This window comes from Mytilus trossulus, chromosome 1 (genome assembly GCF_036588685.1).
Source record: "Mytilus trossulus isolate FHL-02 chromosome 1, PNRI_Mtr1.1.1.hap1, whole genome shotgun sequence".
Classification (NCBI taxonomy): domain Eukaryota; kingdom Metazoa; phylum Mollusca; class Bivalvia; order Mytilida; family Mytilidae; genus Mytilus; species Mytilus trossulus.
Genome location: NC_086373.1, coordinates 30,124,673 through 30,141,936, shown reverse-complemented (window position 1 = coordinate 30,141,936; position 17,264 = coordinate 30,124,673). Strand labels below are relative to the sequence as shown.

Here is a 17,264-nt window from a genome sequence, read left to right as displayed (position 1 = left end):
AGAAGTGTATATGGTTTAGAATAAAAAGACACTTACTTTCAAAATTTTCATATATATGTAAGGATGAAAAAAAAAAAAGAAAAGAAGATTAATGTCTAGTTAAATTCTAAGCAAGAAATAAAGATTGAAAATGCATGAGTTCAGACATCAAAATAAAGCTACCAGTACTCAGATTATGTATAAAGTATACATATTATATACCTCCAAAAACTGAAATATAGTATAAACGTCCCCAAGATGATATATAAAATATAGTATAATCTAGGGAGGTTATGTCTATAAGTCTTAGGAATGCTACAGGAATTCCAAATTCATAAAAACTTTTCTTAGATATAAATCTGATCTGACAACTGCTTGAAGATTGTCCAACTCGTGTTTTAACTTGTAGTAGATATACCAGTCAATATTGAACAATTGTTTATGGCGTAGGTCACAAGTATATACATTTAATAGAGTTGAACAGGGAATGACCCTTCTTTATAGCTTACTTAACTTATATAATCAGTTATTTTTTGTGAAGTTGATAGCTCTCATTAATAGATAGTGAATGGTTTAAGGATGAACTGACTGTGACCTCGTCTCTGCTCTAACATGTTGTAACTTTTCTATTTTAAATTACATTCTTTCTCTTTCATGTTTCATATTTCTAAAAAAGCAAGTATATTTTTGGCATGTGTCCGAGGTCATCATTAACAGCAGACGTAAAGCTGTTTCCATAGTGAAGCAGCAACCCGTGGCTAGTAGTCTTTTGTCTTTCAGTACTTTTACATTCAGTAATTACTGATCGATAAAAAGATAATTGACTATGGAATGTTTTAAAAAAAAACCTTGAAATGCAATTGACCTGATGGCCACGCGATGAACTCCTGCCAGGAGAGAAAAAAAGATAATTAAGGGACATATTCTTATGTGATACAAAGCAAAGCTGTCAATTGCTTTGTCCATGGTCATCATTTTTTTCTTTCAAGTATTTTTTGGGGTATGTGGGTTGTTCCAGAGCTTTTATCTTCTTTGTCAATCATTTGCTTTAATAACTACTGTTAAATATGTTATCAATAGATAATGTGATTAGGTTTTTTGGCATATTCAACATTATTAACCCGATGACCGAATGATTTTCGATAAAAAAGAAATAATTTTAATTCATGGGAAAATTTATCATGGGTGTCAGAAATAAATAATTTAATGATCTTTTATAGAAAAAATAATATAACAATTATAAAAGGAATTAATTAGGGCTGTTAAATATTGAATAAAAATGATTTAAAAATAGAATGTCAACGGGGGTTCAAGGCTTAGAAAGAAGAATATGTATTTTTTATGAAACAATAGGACAATGGTGATTGGAACTTTTTCTGTATATTGGTATGTTACTAGGTTACCAGTGCTATTGAAATATAACTTTCAAATTTATATGGACGGATGTGCATACATTTATTTTAAAATTGACAAAAAGGTATGTTGATAATTTTGAATTTCATTTGAACCAATGTTGGGTTTTTTTGTACAGGATGAACAAGTGATTATGAATTGACCTTTTTTTTTTTAGTTTTAAGTTACATGCTGCAAAAAAGAAATAGGTTTCCTGTTCAGCTGACATCATTTAAAAGAAGTAATCGGTCACTTGTAACAAAATTTGCATTTTTTTTTTAAAGAATATTAATATCCATATTTCAAATTGTAAAGGAGCAGTTTATATTACATCATATTACCACAGAATAATTAATTAATATCACATCTGTTTAAATGAGCATACTTTATAATACAAGTACTAGGGCCTAGTTTTATTACATTAATCATACCACTACCAGTTTGAAGGAGTACAAGAAAAACATAAGAGAAAAACACATTCTGATAGTCATTGGTATAGAGAATGATAAAACATGCAGCCAAATTATCAAAAGACATGTCACCTTCAGTGGAAGGTAGTCTTATCTACACTAGAGATTAAAAGCTAAGAAAAATAACATTAAAATAATTGGGGAAAAAAAGACCCCAAAACACCAGTCACTCGCTCTGACAAGCTGACTTAAAAGGGAATAAATTGTAGCATGGTCAAATCACTTTTAAAAATTCAATTGTAAGTTCAGAGGAGAAAAAAGATGAAACAAATAATTAAAAACTAAAATATTTTGGGACTTAGGAAGCTCAAACTGCAAATAAAGTTCAGAACAATTGAAAGTGCTCACCAATTATGTATACAGTTAATAACTTTGCATTTAAAATTTGATTTTGATGCATTTATTTTTATGAGATCCTGAAACGATTTAGGCTTGTGTTATTCATCTAGATTAGTGATTTTAAATTCATTATCACAGACAACCATTATGATCATTTCATTTATAAATCATTTATAATAAATGATTTATTTATGAAATGCTCCAGATTTGAAATTGATTTGCTCCAGATTTGAAATTGATTATCTATATAATATTATACATGTTTTGAGTATTTGATATCAACCAATGGCAGAAAACTGAAAAATTTCTTCATAATAGGTACATTTTAAATTTTGGAGGGGGGAAGATACTGTACTTAATTTCTACTGGTACACTATTTCAATTATTTCTGCAGTTATGTCATTACCAGGTCTTTATGCTTGCTTTGACCAGCTTAGCTTGACTAAGGTCTCCCTAGCCCAGGCATGCCATTGAACCTGTATGAATTTATTCTACAGGCTAATATAACTTATTCAAAATTTTCCCCAAAATCAGTGTCAAAGCCTTCAGTGGCTTCAAAATTTTATAATATAAGACTGAAAATGTCCTATTGTTGATTGTGGTATAGCTTTCTAATGAATTGGTTTGCATGGACTGAAATGAATTGGTGTACATGGACTAATACATTTGTTGAATATATGCATTAGTTTCTGCTATTTGAATTTGAACAAGTTTATTTCATTTCTATCGCCTCTGAAAAAAAGATCAAAGTTAAATTACGCTATTCATCAGAAGTGTCTCTTTTTCATGTATATCTTGCATGACAAAGGTGAATCTAAGTTCTTTACATAGTATATATAGACCATTTTGTAATTATAATATGTTCAATTGATTGTCTACCATACAATAGCATAAAATATCTTCTTAAGTAGTAGTTCAAATATAGTAACATGTATTATATTTATCTCCCTTCTGTTAAAGGGGATCAGTAGCTTTGTATAGAATGAGGTCAAAATCCAATGATTTGAGACTTGCTGGCACATTACAGATATTGTTAAATCAGCTTTGAAAGAACAAATAGATTTTATCATAAAAGTTAGTTCTGAGAAGATTGGTCTTTTGTTTTAAATTAATTATCATAATCTGGGGTAGATCCAATATGTCGTTGAGTACAGCCTTTGTGTGGAAATTAGAACACACAAGATCAACTAATGACTTTTAATTGGGTTTTTCTACTATTTCAATGCACTTGGTTGACGATTTGAAGAAAAAATAATTATGGTTTTTAAAGACATGAAATGTTGAATAGGGCCTGAGATGAAACATTAATAGGGAACAGCTGACAGGACAAAAGGTGTTAAAATTTGACAGGAGGACAGATTGGTCTATTTAATCGTTAGTCCAGTTATCTATTTCATCATGGGTCTACCTGATCTGTATTTAAATGCATGTTTTATTGTTGTGTTACATGTTTGAAAGAATTGATACAATCTTCATTGTCAAGTACTACAGTAGTATAAGTGTCTATAACCTAACTATCACATATCAAAGAAAACAATTATGGTGTTAATACAGTCTGACCAAAGTCTTCGCTTATTTTGTACAACCTTTACTGTTTTCAATAAACATGACAGGTTATATGTACAGTTAAATGTACCAGTTTTCTATTTAGTACAGTTCTGACAAAATTGTAACACAATGAAAATATCACTTTATAAATTTGGTGTGCCCAAAGTGCTTCTCTCATATATAACCTTTAAAAAAAATGAAAGCCAAGACTACATGTATGTATAAATACTTAGAGCTTTTCCAAATGGGAACTTAAAGGATAACCCTTAATCTACCTACAAAGGTCAATTTTGCCTGAGGAAGTTTTATCCTCAGTTTTCAAAGTTGTGAAGTGGTCTTAGGGTATTCAGATAATTTCTTTTATTTCTCTGCCTCAGAACATTTAAATATGTTTCAAGTCTTAGATTTGAAATGTATTTTCATTTACTGGTATTTATCTGATTTAGAAGAATCCTTGTACTTTGTACTTTGACCTATAATGTTTTTTCTATTACACATTGTGACTTGGATGCAGAGTTGTCTCATTGACACTCATATGCCACATCTTCTTATATATATTATAATTTCAATCAGTCTTGCCACATATTACAATTGAGCACAAGTTGTCTCCGGTTTTGAAATTACATTTTATAACAGTTAAATAATAGAGTACTTGTGAGTTCAAGAACAATTTACATAAAAACTGAAAATATAAAAAATAAATATGAAAACTAGTCACTTTTACTAAGTTTCTACTTAATAGACAAAAACTTAAGAACAGATGCATTTTATCACAACGCATTGAAAGTGACGTTTAATTTATAATGTTTTCATTGCATGCATTTTAAATGACCTAAAGGTTTAAATGATGAATTTTATTAACCATATGTAACATGTCACCGTTAAAGGTAACGGATTAATGAGGAAAACTGTCATGTTATTTTATTTTCTCTTTTTTTCCTCATTTTCTTTTCCTGTGATTAACATACTACCGGAACTTATTGGCATGTTTCTTAATTAAAGGACAATGGAAAAAGTAGATGAACTTTTGCTTTGCCATTACTTGGTGACAGTCATCTGCCCCTGATTCATATTTGGCTGGTTAAACTTTCACGTTTTGATCTTTTTCTTCAGAACTACGGAATCAACAAAACCAAACTTGGTAGGGATGTGCCTTTCATTAGCTGTCTCTTCTGGGTGTTGTTACCTTTGGTGCTGATTTGTAAACAAAGATAGATATTGTGGCCTTTTCTAATTTCTGATTTACTGATTTTAGGTTTACTTCTCATCAAGGTCTGCTAAACTTGCCATATACTTTCCTGTGAATGACCTTGATAAGTGTCAATGCTTCGATGCTGATCTGATATTAAAAATGGCCAACATCAGGGGTTACCATTGAAGCCTTATTTGAAATAACATTTGCTTACATTGGTTACTCCTGATAAAAAGTCAGGTATCACAGGTATCTTTGAAATATTTTACCATAAAATAAAATTGGGAATGGACATGGGGAATGTGTCAAAGAGAAAACAACCCGGCCATAGAAAAAACAACAGCAGAAGGTTGAACAGGTCTTTAATGTAGCGAGAGATTTTGGGTTTGGGTTTCTAATGTTAAGACTTTTATTATCTATTGCAAACTAAATCTGGTGAACAATTCAGGCTTTCCCAGGTGAAATGAAGACTATGGTACTAAATTGTTGACCGTGAACTAGCATGAACAGCAATGTTATTACATAGTGCCATGTGAGCTACCATGATCAACCATGGACAGAAATATTAACCATGGTCATGGAAGCCCAAACCAACACTAAATGTAGCTATTAAACCAACTTCTGATAGACTGTATTTTCTTTTTTTTTAATTTTAAATTCCGTGTTGAGGTGATACCTTTATAAGGCATCAATATTTATGTTGTTTCTTGATGAATTGTTGTTGTTCCTACATAGATTTGCATATCTTTGGCTGTCCATATCATATGTTTGTCTCTTTGTTTTCCTGAGAATCCACAAAAGGCCAATATGTTTTTGTATATTTATCTTTTAAAATGAAAGAGAATCCAGAAAAATGAGTGTTTGTGCACTGATAAGAAATAGGTTCTGTTTTTTTCTTATTTCAATAACACTCAGGCTATAGAAAAGAAGTTGTGATATGATTGCCAGTGAGACAACTCTTTTACAAGAGACCAAATGACACAGAAATTAACAGCTATAGGTCACCATACGTCCTTCATCAATGAGCAAAGCCAATACCACAAAGTCAGCTATAAAATGCCAGGAACTCACAAATGTTACGGAAATTTTTAGTACCTGGACTAAACCAACCATTTCTATTTATATGTATCTTTTGAATGAAATATTTATAGTGCCTTAATTTATTTGTAATATTTTATTAGAATATATTTAAATCAATACTAAGGCTCTAACTCAGTGGCCTTTTTTATAACCAATGAAATTTTCCAAATGGTTTATTTTTAATTTGTCTGTTAATTTTTTATACATTTAAATTACTGTATTCAAATAGAATTAAACCACAAAGATTCAACATAGACTTAAGGTCAAGGAACAGTAAATGGGCTATGTCGCAGATTTTGCTAAAAAATTGCATACAACCTTGGCTCGTTGAACTACAACTGAAAATCGAAAAAATTATACATTTATCTCTTTTATTTTCTGAAAAATTGCAGATTGATTTCTCTTAGTATGGGTGAACATTTGTATAGGAAGCACATAAAATCGACGAAAAACCTTCTAAAATTTGTCTTTAAATCGCCAAATCTATAATTCTACTCCATAGATTTTTCTTAAAAAACTATATATTGTTGACACATAAATTTCTGTTTTAATGATATAAAATAATCATAGGGTCACCGACTTCATTTTTTGTCTAATAATCATTTTGCTACCTTATTGGTAGTGAAAAACGTCAAAAATCAACGTTTTACGGCCTGCAACGCGATAACGTTACGATTATTTCGACGTTTTGTTGGATTTTTTCACAAAGATCGCATCTTTGAATGATGTATACCGTAAAAACGAAGTCGGTGACCCTATCTTTATTTTGCATCATTATAACGGAAATTTATGTATCAACAACATATAGTTTTTTAAGAAAAATCTATGGAGTAGAATTAGAGATTTGGCGATTTTAAGACAAATTTTAGAAGAGTTTTCGCTGATTTTATGTGCTTTCTATACAAATGTTCACCCATTTTGTAAGAATTCAATCAGTAATATTTCAAATGATAATTGAGATAAATGCATTATTATTTCGATTTTCAGTTGAAGTTCATCGAGCCATAGCTGTATGCCAAATTTTACTGAAATCTATGACATAGCCCATTTACTGTAACTTGACCTTAAATTAAATGCATACTTAATTTAGAATTGCTTATATAAAATATTTTTTGAAAGTGTTCATAATTGTTGAAAGTTATAGTTTTATATGGTCACCTTGAAACCTGGGAAATGAATGTCAAAAGTACCATTAGAGATAAATCACTGCTCATACCAAGTTTGATGGAACCAGCTGTCATACAGTCTTAGGAATTAATTAAACAGTAGGCAGATGTTTTTAAATATTTGTAGCCTACAAATTCTTCCTAGGAAAGGGGTCCTATAGTGCTTGCTATCAATCAAAGATAGACATAAAAATCTGTTGCATCTGTTACCAGCATATTAGTAGGGCATACTGTATGTAGACTTGCTACATGTCCCTTCCTTACTTCTATTTTGTTTCTATTTTGCCCCTTTAACAAGGTCAATCAGACTACTGCCAGTTTTCAGGAAACATATAAATTAGTAAGAAAAAAATAAAAGAAGGGGAATTGTAGCAAGTCAAGGCATGGTATGGGCTTTGCTCATTGTTGAAGGCTGTACGGTGACCTATAGTTGTTAATGTCTGTGTCATTTTGGTCTTTTGTGGATAGTTGTCTCATAGGCAATCATACCACATCTTCTTTTTTATACTGTACAGTGGGTTATTTTTGTGTTAGTTTTTTTGTTCCTCATTATGGTCATTCAAAGGTCAGTACAATCTTCACCCTGGTCATTGTCTTTTACAATGTACATCTATATATACAGGGAACTGTTTGCTTGGGGTCAAATGCCTGAGATAAACGTATTATTATCCAATATATGTTGTGATTGGTGTAAAAGTACTTTTATATTGTTGCTAATGAAATCATTTTGCACAAAAAACAAGGAAATGTTTTGACATAATTCTTATGTTGTTTCTAAAGAGCAGACAAAACTATATTTTTTTTTACATAACATCAGATTATTGAATTTAAGAAACCAGGAATTTATATTCTTAAATAGATATTGTGCCAAATTGGAGAATAAATGATTTAAAATAAATAAATAATAATAGCCTAGAAGTTAGTTTTAAATAGTCTCTCCTGAAATGTGGTTAGTCACGTACACATGTTTTTAAATTGCGTGTCAGATTTATATAGGTCTGCAGAGTTACACCTGAAGGTGCAGTCCTGTATAGAAATTTTACCTTCATAATTATATTTATTTTTAAAATACTTTATATATTTTGTTCATCAAAAACAAAATAAAATTCTTAAAGTTCGACTGAAAATTTTCAGTGTTGAGTGCTGCATTTATTCATCTGTAAATTTATCGAAACTTTGACTGTGACCCTATCTTTATATGAATTTTAGAAAAAGTAAATTTGTGAATTTGTGTCAGTTGTAACTAGTAATATGACAGGGTGTCAGATTTCTGTAAGTGTTGTTGTACTCTAGTAACTGACTTAAACAATGGTAGTATTGAGTTCAGTTATATGTCATTGTGTTGCAGGAATACATAGAACCAAAATTAAAAGAGTATCTATACAAATCAGAGTAAAATTAATGAAGGAATGACTAATATTTTTTCTGTACATGTTTTTTCTGACTATGCGCGTTATTCAGTGTGCACCACATTTTTTATGTTATTTCGAATAGATAGAAAAAATATTACAGTCATTTCTTATAATTTAATTCTAAATTTCATTTTAAACCATAGAAAACCATGAAAAAACGTTAATGACCTCACTATCACATGACTTAATTATGTCAATGAGCTGATAACAAAATAACATCAGCCAATCAGAAGACGCTTTGCATCCAAAATTAAATTATTATACTGGAATGTAGAAAATGGACAAGAGCAGTTCTTGTTAATGTTTTGTATGATCATTTGACTATATAAGTTATTTTCTATTGTCTTTACAGGACTTAGGCATCAAAGATGATTTTCACAAGATGTCTCTAATGGTGTGTATAGATGAATTATGTGGGAGAGATTCAAGCATGGTATGTTTTGCAATTATGTTCATCTTTTATATATTAAATTTGTTCAAACAAGTAAAAAAAAAGATGTCATGATTGCCAATGAGACTCTACACAAAAGACCAAATGACACAGAAATTGACAACCATTGGCCCATGTATGGCATTCAACTGTAAATGAGCAAAGCCCATACCCCATAGTTAACTTTGTACTGATTATTCTGATTTGAGGTCTTATGATAAGTTTTCTCTAGATCCTATAGCTTTTTTGCTCTCTTGTTCTGTTGTGCTGTTGATAATATGTTTAGGGGCCAACTGAAGGACATCTCCGGGTGCGAGAATTTCTCGCTACATTGAAGACCTGTTGGTGACCTTCTGCTGTTGTTTTTTCTATGGTCGGGTTGTTGTCTCTTTGATACATTCCCCATTTCCATTCTCAATTTTATAAGAATTGAGTATCTTAAATCTAAAATGACTAGATAGAGTGATTGCCCTTGTTTGGTGTCAGTTGTTCCATATTTGTTTTTTGAAACAACCTGGTCAATGAGGTCAAATTGACCTGTGTTATTCTTTTGGTGTCCAGTACAAAGACTATAATGGGGGTAAGATCAGTAAGAAAAACACTGGCCCCTGAAGGCCTGAGGCAGATACCAATTCAAAAGAAAAAAAATTAATATAATTTCTAATCTGTTACAACAACCTGTGAAAATGTTAAGTTGACTTTTGTTCTTTGTAAGTCAATTTATTTTTGACAATGGATTAATGCTCAAGTGTAACACTTCTAGACAATGATACATTTTTTTTCTTACTTTTTTAGAACTAATTTCAGGACATATGTGAAGGGCCTTAAATTGATTTTAGGATGTGTGATTATAGATTACCATATCCACTTTAAATGAGTCGTTTTGGCAGTTTTATGCAGACTTGTTATTTTTTATATTTCATTCTAAAATTGATCAATTTTCTGATAAAAGCCAGATAGTTAACTTGGCCCACCTGAGCCTCAAATTGTATTTATTCATAGTTAAAAAGGGCCCAAATGGGACTATTTTGATGTGTATACAAGTCGTGCTGAGCATACTAGTTCTTACTGCACTTATATACCTACATCAAGATTTTTACATACATGCAAAATTGAGAGAAAAAAATCTGTTTTAAGGGATTACATATTTCAATAAGAAAGAAAACTGCATCTGTCCCAATATTTCTTACTTTTCTCCTCAAAGTAATTCAGTAATGAAAGCTGTCAAGCTTGTAATTAAATATTGGGTAACAAGAATATATTAAGCAGAACATTGAACTGTGCTTTTTTCTGTATGTATCCTTACACTAAAATCTAGTCCCATTATACCTCATTATTGGCAACTCATCAAATTAATTCTATCTTCTGCTGTTTAATAAAATAAAACTCCTCTACCTTTAAAGATTCTATTTTTAGTCAGACTGACATATAGTCAATTATGACCCCTTACTGATTGACAATTTGCTAAATTACAAGTCTGTTTTCCACTAGATTGATGATCTGTTAGGCGCCAACATTAATTGTAGTGGTATTACATTCAAACTAGGCCATTTTATATGGAAATAAAGAGGAGTTATCCTATTTTTAACCCTAGTCAATTTTTCTATAATTACAGGATCACAATAATGTCACCATACTTTTCAGTGAAAACTTTATAATTAATAAAGAAGGCTGCCAGCAGTACTTGACGTCTCTCTTTTATCTTTTATAATCTTCCACCTATAAAATTGGGTGGCATATGGATTTTCTCCCTCTGTTCATAAAAATTTGGATCCCCATCCATCATGTTTGAGTTTAAAAATTTAATTTAAAAAAATCTGTCTCTGACATAAATATGGTAAAGAAATTTTAAAACCCCCTCTTTTTCATTCATCCCCTTCCCTGGACTTTCAAATTTATTGATTTGAGACAAAAATAAAAAGTAGAAAAAGAAGAAAGAAAAGAAAAAATATCTATAATCTAGAATATTGTTTTTGTCTGTTTTTAATGTCTTGTTGTATTTTCAATATTATTTTTTGGCCAAAATGAGGAGGATGGGGAAAAGGCAGGGAGGGGGGTGATAGCAAATGCTGCTACACTCATGCACAGTTGTTTGTGGAATTTTAATTATTTTAAAGTAAACCTGACAGACAGAATAATTTAGAAAAATAAAAAAACTTTGGCAAGGTAGAAACTAAAAATAAACAATGCACATGAATAAATGTTTTAAAGACAAAATTTCACATGAGAAAAAAAAGCCAGCTGGTGTAGCAAAAACAGTTGAAAATGAATGATCAATCAAGAAAAATCCCCCCTTTTTTTCCTGTGGCTGTGGAGTGTTCTATGTCAAAATATGTGTTCAATCTGTATTAATTGTCTCTGTTTTTTTTAAGTGTTTATTTTTTTATTTAAAAAAAATACATAAATTGAATCCTCAGATAAAATATTTGATATGGTTTTTTATGTGACTAAACTTTTAAATTTCGTTCTTATCAGCAATAAAGAATATTGTTATCAAGTACATTATATAAACACATAATGTTTTTTTGCACAAAGGAGTGTCTTTTTTTATGTTAATCTATATTTCACTCCCAATAGATTTATATCATTTGACACATGCCTATTTTTACAAATTTTCTTTTTATCTGTTGACCTACATAAATCCTCAATAATTTTCTGTCTAACAGCTACACATGAGTGTGTGTCAGTGTATAGGTGTATATCACACATAAATCCAATATGTCCAATAGTTTTTTCTAGGCCATTGTGGTCATATTACTTCTCAACAGGTAAAACCTCCTGCCAGCCATTATTAAAGCTGACATGATGTTATAAAGGTTTGGATGTTTGCCAAGCTTGTTTCTGGGTTAAGCATTTGGTTGGTTGACTGATTAGCCTGACCTAAATGTGTGTTCATTGGAACAAATCTATCTCAGTAGAGCACAGGGCTGTCTAACTGAACACAAGTGTTTTAACAATCAAGGATTTACTCAACTAAATTACTGTGCAATATGTAGAATTTTATTAGTGAAATATAATGGATATGTATGAGTGATTTAAATATATGGATTTCATTACAGTTATAGTTTATTTTAATGGAATTTTAGATTAAAACTATTCATTATTTTGTGAACTGCGAAAGGTTGTGGATAGAATTTTTTATGTCGCCACTGCAGAATTTGACCATTTTAACACATTCGTTGTTTGATGTCCAATTCAGTGACCTGTTCATGGGATTTAACGAAAATGTACGAATTCTCTTCTTCCATACAAACATGTGGTTGTCAAAATGTAGGATCTAATCTTTGTGATTTTTATTCACAGCGCCCTTATGCTTCTTCACTCCCATTATCAGGTCAGATTGTTGAAATGGAAGGTAGGTACTATATATATATATAATTTGTAGAAAATAAATCATAAAAAAAGGGGGTGGGGAAAAAATCACCAAATTTTTATATTTTCGTATTCATATTCTATAGCAAGGGGAAAGCTAGTGCGTAAAAATTGTCTTCATTGAAATAAGATATACAGACAACATTGAAATTAAATATATATGCATGTAGATAAGAATTAATAGCATTAATTATATCAAAGTTGTATTGGATTAAATTGGCATGAGATAATCTTTCAAACACAAATAAGATTTTAACAGTGTACTTATCTTTAAATAAAGCATTAACTTCCAGTAAAGTTCTAACAAAATGCTAAAACTTTTAAATAAAAATAGTCTCTCAAACTATAAAATAGTAGTAGGTAATTAACTATGCTTTTGGAATTTATTACATAAACCGTAATTACCATAAAGGAAAACTTAAACCACAATTGTCATGCATTTAAATTAGAGAATCTAAAAATGTGTATTTAATTCCTTGTCCAAACCTTTCATGTATGAGGTATCTTGTCTTCTCATGCATGTTTATTTTATCGGACAATTTACGCTCGCGGCACATTTTATGTTTTAAACAGAATGTATGAAATGTACATGTAATCGGTCTCTGCGGTTTAATTTGTTAACATTTGGGAATGACAGTACCATTTTTTTTTTTATCGTAACAAAATTTTTAATTGTATTAAAATATTCCCTTTGTTTACCTATGTTGAAAGATGTCAAGAATATGTAAGATGAATTTATGAAGAGATTTTAAAGTTTTTGCGCTTTTCTTGTTAAGAACACACAGGAAGTTTTTAGTCTTTGATAATTTAGGCTGATGCATTTCTTAATTTTTTTTTCTCATAAATCATTTTGAACATGTGTTTCATTTTATGATTAGATTAAATGGTTTGTCTCACTAAATCACAAGTCTTTTACATATTCTTAAACTTTCTCCTACTCATTCTGACACTTAAACTAGGGCAAACAAAAAATTAAAGAGTGTGTTTAGGGTTTCCCTAAATATCTACTCGTGCCCTAAAGTTTATTGGCACTTTTTAGAGTGAATCATGACAAACTATAAGCCTCCCCATATACTCAATATTAAAAAAACACTTACAACACATTCTTGTTTGTTTGTACCTAATCTTTTGTGTATTTATATTTGAATAAAATTTGATGAAGATTATTTTGATGTATACTGAGGATTCATTTATATTCGTTGGATACCAATTTTCGTGGATTTCATGGGCACAGGGGATCCATGAATTCAAATGTTCAACAAATAACATTTTTGTTTTGTTTACCAAATTTTCTGAAGGAATGAGTGTAGACTTTGTTAAAACGACGAAATTTAATATCCACGAATATATTAGTTTTCCTCAAAGCACGAAAATTGGTACCCACGAAAATAAATGAATCCACAGTATTTGAATTATTTCAATGTAAATTTGAATTAAATTTGATGTAGATTTGAATTGATTTGATGTAGATTTGAATAAACTTGACATAGATTTGAATTAAATTTGATGAAGATTTGAATTAAACTTGACCTAGATTTGAATTATTTTGTTTCTATTTTTAGCAGATGGAGCAGCATCAGAACACAGGTTTTCCGAATATAGTTTCCCTTCCATGCAGAGATGTCACTTGTGTGATAAGTTTCTGTATGGTTTAATTAGCCAAGGTCTACAGTGTAGAGGTGGGTACCAGTATAATATCATACCAATTATTTTATACAAGATAATGCAACTTTTCTATTGTTTTATGATGTTATCAAGTAACATTAAAATTAAAATAAAAAACACACACACACATACAAAGATGACAATTTAAAAAAATTTGCTCAAAATAAGTATTTTGTAGATTGTGTTCAAGATGTTATAAACTCAGTTTTACCTACTTTTCTTCACACAGAAGTCATCCATATGCTATCAGATATAAAAAGATGTTAATTTTAGCTCAAGTTGTAGGAAAAGAAGGATCATATTTCCTTCCCAGACAGTTAAATTCCTTATAATTAATTTCATTACGAATGCCAGTTTTTCAATGTACATCCACATTATCTCAAAATAAACGTGACAGCTTCTACTTTAAATCTTGATTTATAACTAAAAGCTTTTTTATTTGGCAGGTTTTCGTTTACTTATAAACAAATTTCTTTGTTATATAACAATGTTAATTTTTTTTTCTCTTTTGCTAGGAATAGAAATACATTGTACTGTACTGTGTCTGTTTAATCATAAGTGCATAAGTTCTTAACTTTTTCAAAATGGTGTCTTTGATATTCTCAAATCAACCAACTAAATGTTACATGCTGACACCACACAATTATGATGTAATAAATACATAATAAACATCCATTCTGCCACTGAACCTCAGGATGTTTTCTTCTCAAATTTAAATTTAACTTTATAGTGTGGAGAAATCACTAAGAATTAGAGAAATATATTTAGACTTGTAATGTGCACTCATACCATGTTTAAACATACTATGGATTTGTTTATTTTTGTGGGTACCAATTTTTGATAATTGGTGAATAATTGTATGTTTATGACTATTTGATTTCTTGGTTTGACCAAAGTCTTCGTACAAACATATAGAACATCTACACTTTAAACATTTAAATTGTGGTTCACCTTTACCCCAAAATCCACCAAAATTAATATCCGGATATTAATACTGAATCCATAGTATTCATTTTAAACGTGTCGTTTCCTTTGTTTTTAAATAAAAGTGATATTTGATTTTGACCGCCATAATTAATGAAATTTTAATTTTCCAGAGTGTGGAATGTGCTGTCATCGTTACTGTTCTTCATCAAGGCAATCTGAGTGCAGCGTGCCAAAGATAGAGAGATTAAGACGACCCAGTTTTACTATTAGTAAGTTAATGTTCACTTTACCTCATGTTTTAGAACCACTTGTAAAGCATTAACTTTTATGAAGTCAGTTCTAGAATAGCAATGACCCAGTAGGTAGTAAGGGAGCCAGTCTGATTTATCTGCTTTTGTAAAATTATCTCAATTTAGTTTAATGCATAGAAGAAGTTGATTTTATTTCTAGACTTTTATCTGAATAAAATCTGCAGGAAAATTTTCATAAAACATGATATAAAGTAGTGGTATTCATGCATTCTTAAACTCATTAATTTCAATTTAGATATATTAAAAGCAATTTGAATTCATATCGTTTTCTTTGTTGCATTAAAAAAAAAAATTGATAAAATGTATAGGTATTGAAATTACTGATAAACAAACTTGCAATATGTTTGTAATAAATGACTTGACCACTGGTCAAAGGGGAGGTAATTATGCATAGGTATTATTATTATTCCTTCTTATATTTATAGACTCAGTATTTGGAGAAGATTTAGCAGAAGAAATAGGAAAAAATAACACAGAAACCCCATGGGTTATTTCTAAATGTACGGAGGAGATTGAAAAATGGTGTGAAAATCATCGTAAGTATACATATATACTTCCATACCATTTAATACCCTGTGTTCAGAACTGTTCTTTGTGTTATTAAGTTGACCTAATTTTGTTAGTTAAATGAAGTGAAAATATCTACTAATTTTAATGGCTTCTCTTTATTACGTAACATCAAAATGTAAAATAGTGCATTGTTATGAAAATAACAGGTGAAATATGTAAAAAAGCTTGACATCTGTTGGCCCCATGTAAGAATCTGTTAGGAATTGACCCACACAAATTTTCGGATGATTAAAAAGTTAAATAGAATATTCATATATTAATGTTAAAAAAAAGCATCAAATAGTTAAATCTGATATTTGCATATTAATGTTAAAAATAGTGGCACGTTAGTGTATTTAATTGAAAATGATTGAAAGGATAATTTGAGCCCAAAGTATTAGTATGATGTTGGTATCCACTGAAAATAGATCAGTTAAGAGTACACGTTGTCAGATTAAAGTACATGACGTCACTGTTTCTCTTTCAGAAACTGAAGCATTAAGTGTATATAGAATGTATGCCAAGTCAGAAGAAGTTAATGCTATAAAAGTCCAGTTGAATATGGGTGAGTTATTTATTCCACAAGTCAAACACAAAATACACTCATGTTGCATCTGAGCTCATTTGTCAAATTTTTATGTTTTGTGTAATAAGCATTTCTCATATTCTTTTGCAAAACATATTCATGTTTTTCGAAGGTTGATTTTATTAAGTGATGTAAATAGATTTATTACACTACATTCCGTAAGAGACATGTATGTGGCTCTAGGAATTCAGATTGAAAATCGTGTCACCTCCTTTGATAGAGGGGATTTTAAAATTATACAAACATTTCTCTGTAGAAATATATGATTTGACATCCACCTCTAGCTTCTTGTTTGAAGATGATGAACAAAAATAATTTTGAACGTTTTGGATGTATTATTTATTGAAATAACTGTTATTCAGGAAGTTGTGTGCAGCACAAAACAAATTGACAACTAATAAATGACATGTTTTTCAAAGGTGGATGGCAAGCTACAGTCTTAAGTTCCCCAATCATTCAAAATATGCCATTAAAGTCACTGAGTTAAGTAATTAGTTGTAAAATGACACTATAAATTGCTCTCTTAAAAGAAATGATTTTAGAAAAAAATTGTCAAATTAAAGTTCGTAATCTGGCAATAAAATGTAATAATATTGTTTATGACTCTAAGCAAATCAGTTTAAATGGTAAAAAAAATAGTTCACAGAAATCTCGGTTGTTTGCAAAATAAAAATATGATATTTTAAATACTTTAATGTTTTATCTCTTGATCTGAGATTGATATTACTGTATAATGACAAATGTTTCCCCCTCTCTATTGTTTTAAGTTAACACAATTGACATCTCCTTTCAAAGATCTGTTAATGGTAGGGTTAAACATTTCTAGTACACTTGTAAAACGGAAAA

The 17,264-nt window shown here is 30.1% G+C and overlaps 1 protein-coding gene across 4 annotated transcripts in view; it reads left to right on the top strand.

Moving 5' to 3' along the window:
* The window catches only part of LOC134721154 (phosphatidylinositol 3-kinase regulatory subunit alpha-like), a 142,971-nt gene that overhangs the window by 114,622 nt on the left and 11,085 nt on the right, over positions 1-17,264 (top strand). For 3 of the 4 annotated variants that reach the window (XM_063583962.1, XM_063583967.1, XM_063583975.1), the window contains exons 7-12: positions 8,931-9,011; positions 12,312-12,363; positions 13,943-14,059; positions 15,143-15,241; positions 15,709-15,819; positions 16,320-16,397. In XM_063583962.1, the coding sequence (XP_063440032.1) occupies positions 8,931-9,011; positions 12,312-12,363; positions 13,943-14,059; positions 15,143-15,241; positions 15,709-15,819; positions 16,320-16,397 (538 nt within the window). The remainder of the gene's footprint in view (positions 1-8,930; positions 9,012-12,311; positions 12,364-13,942; positions 14,060-15,142; positions 15,242-15,708; positions 15,820-16,319; positions 16,398-17,264) is intronic. The other variant, XM_063583984.1, reaches the window with a different exon arrangement.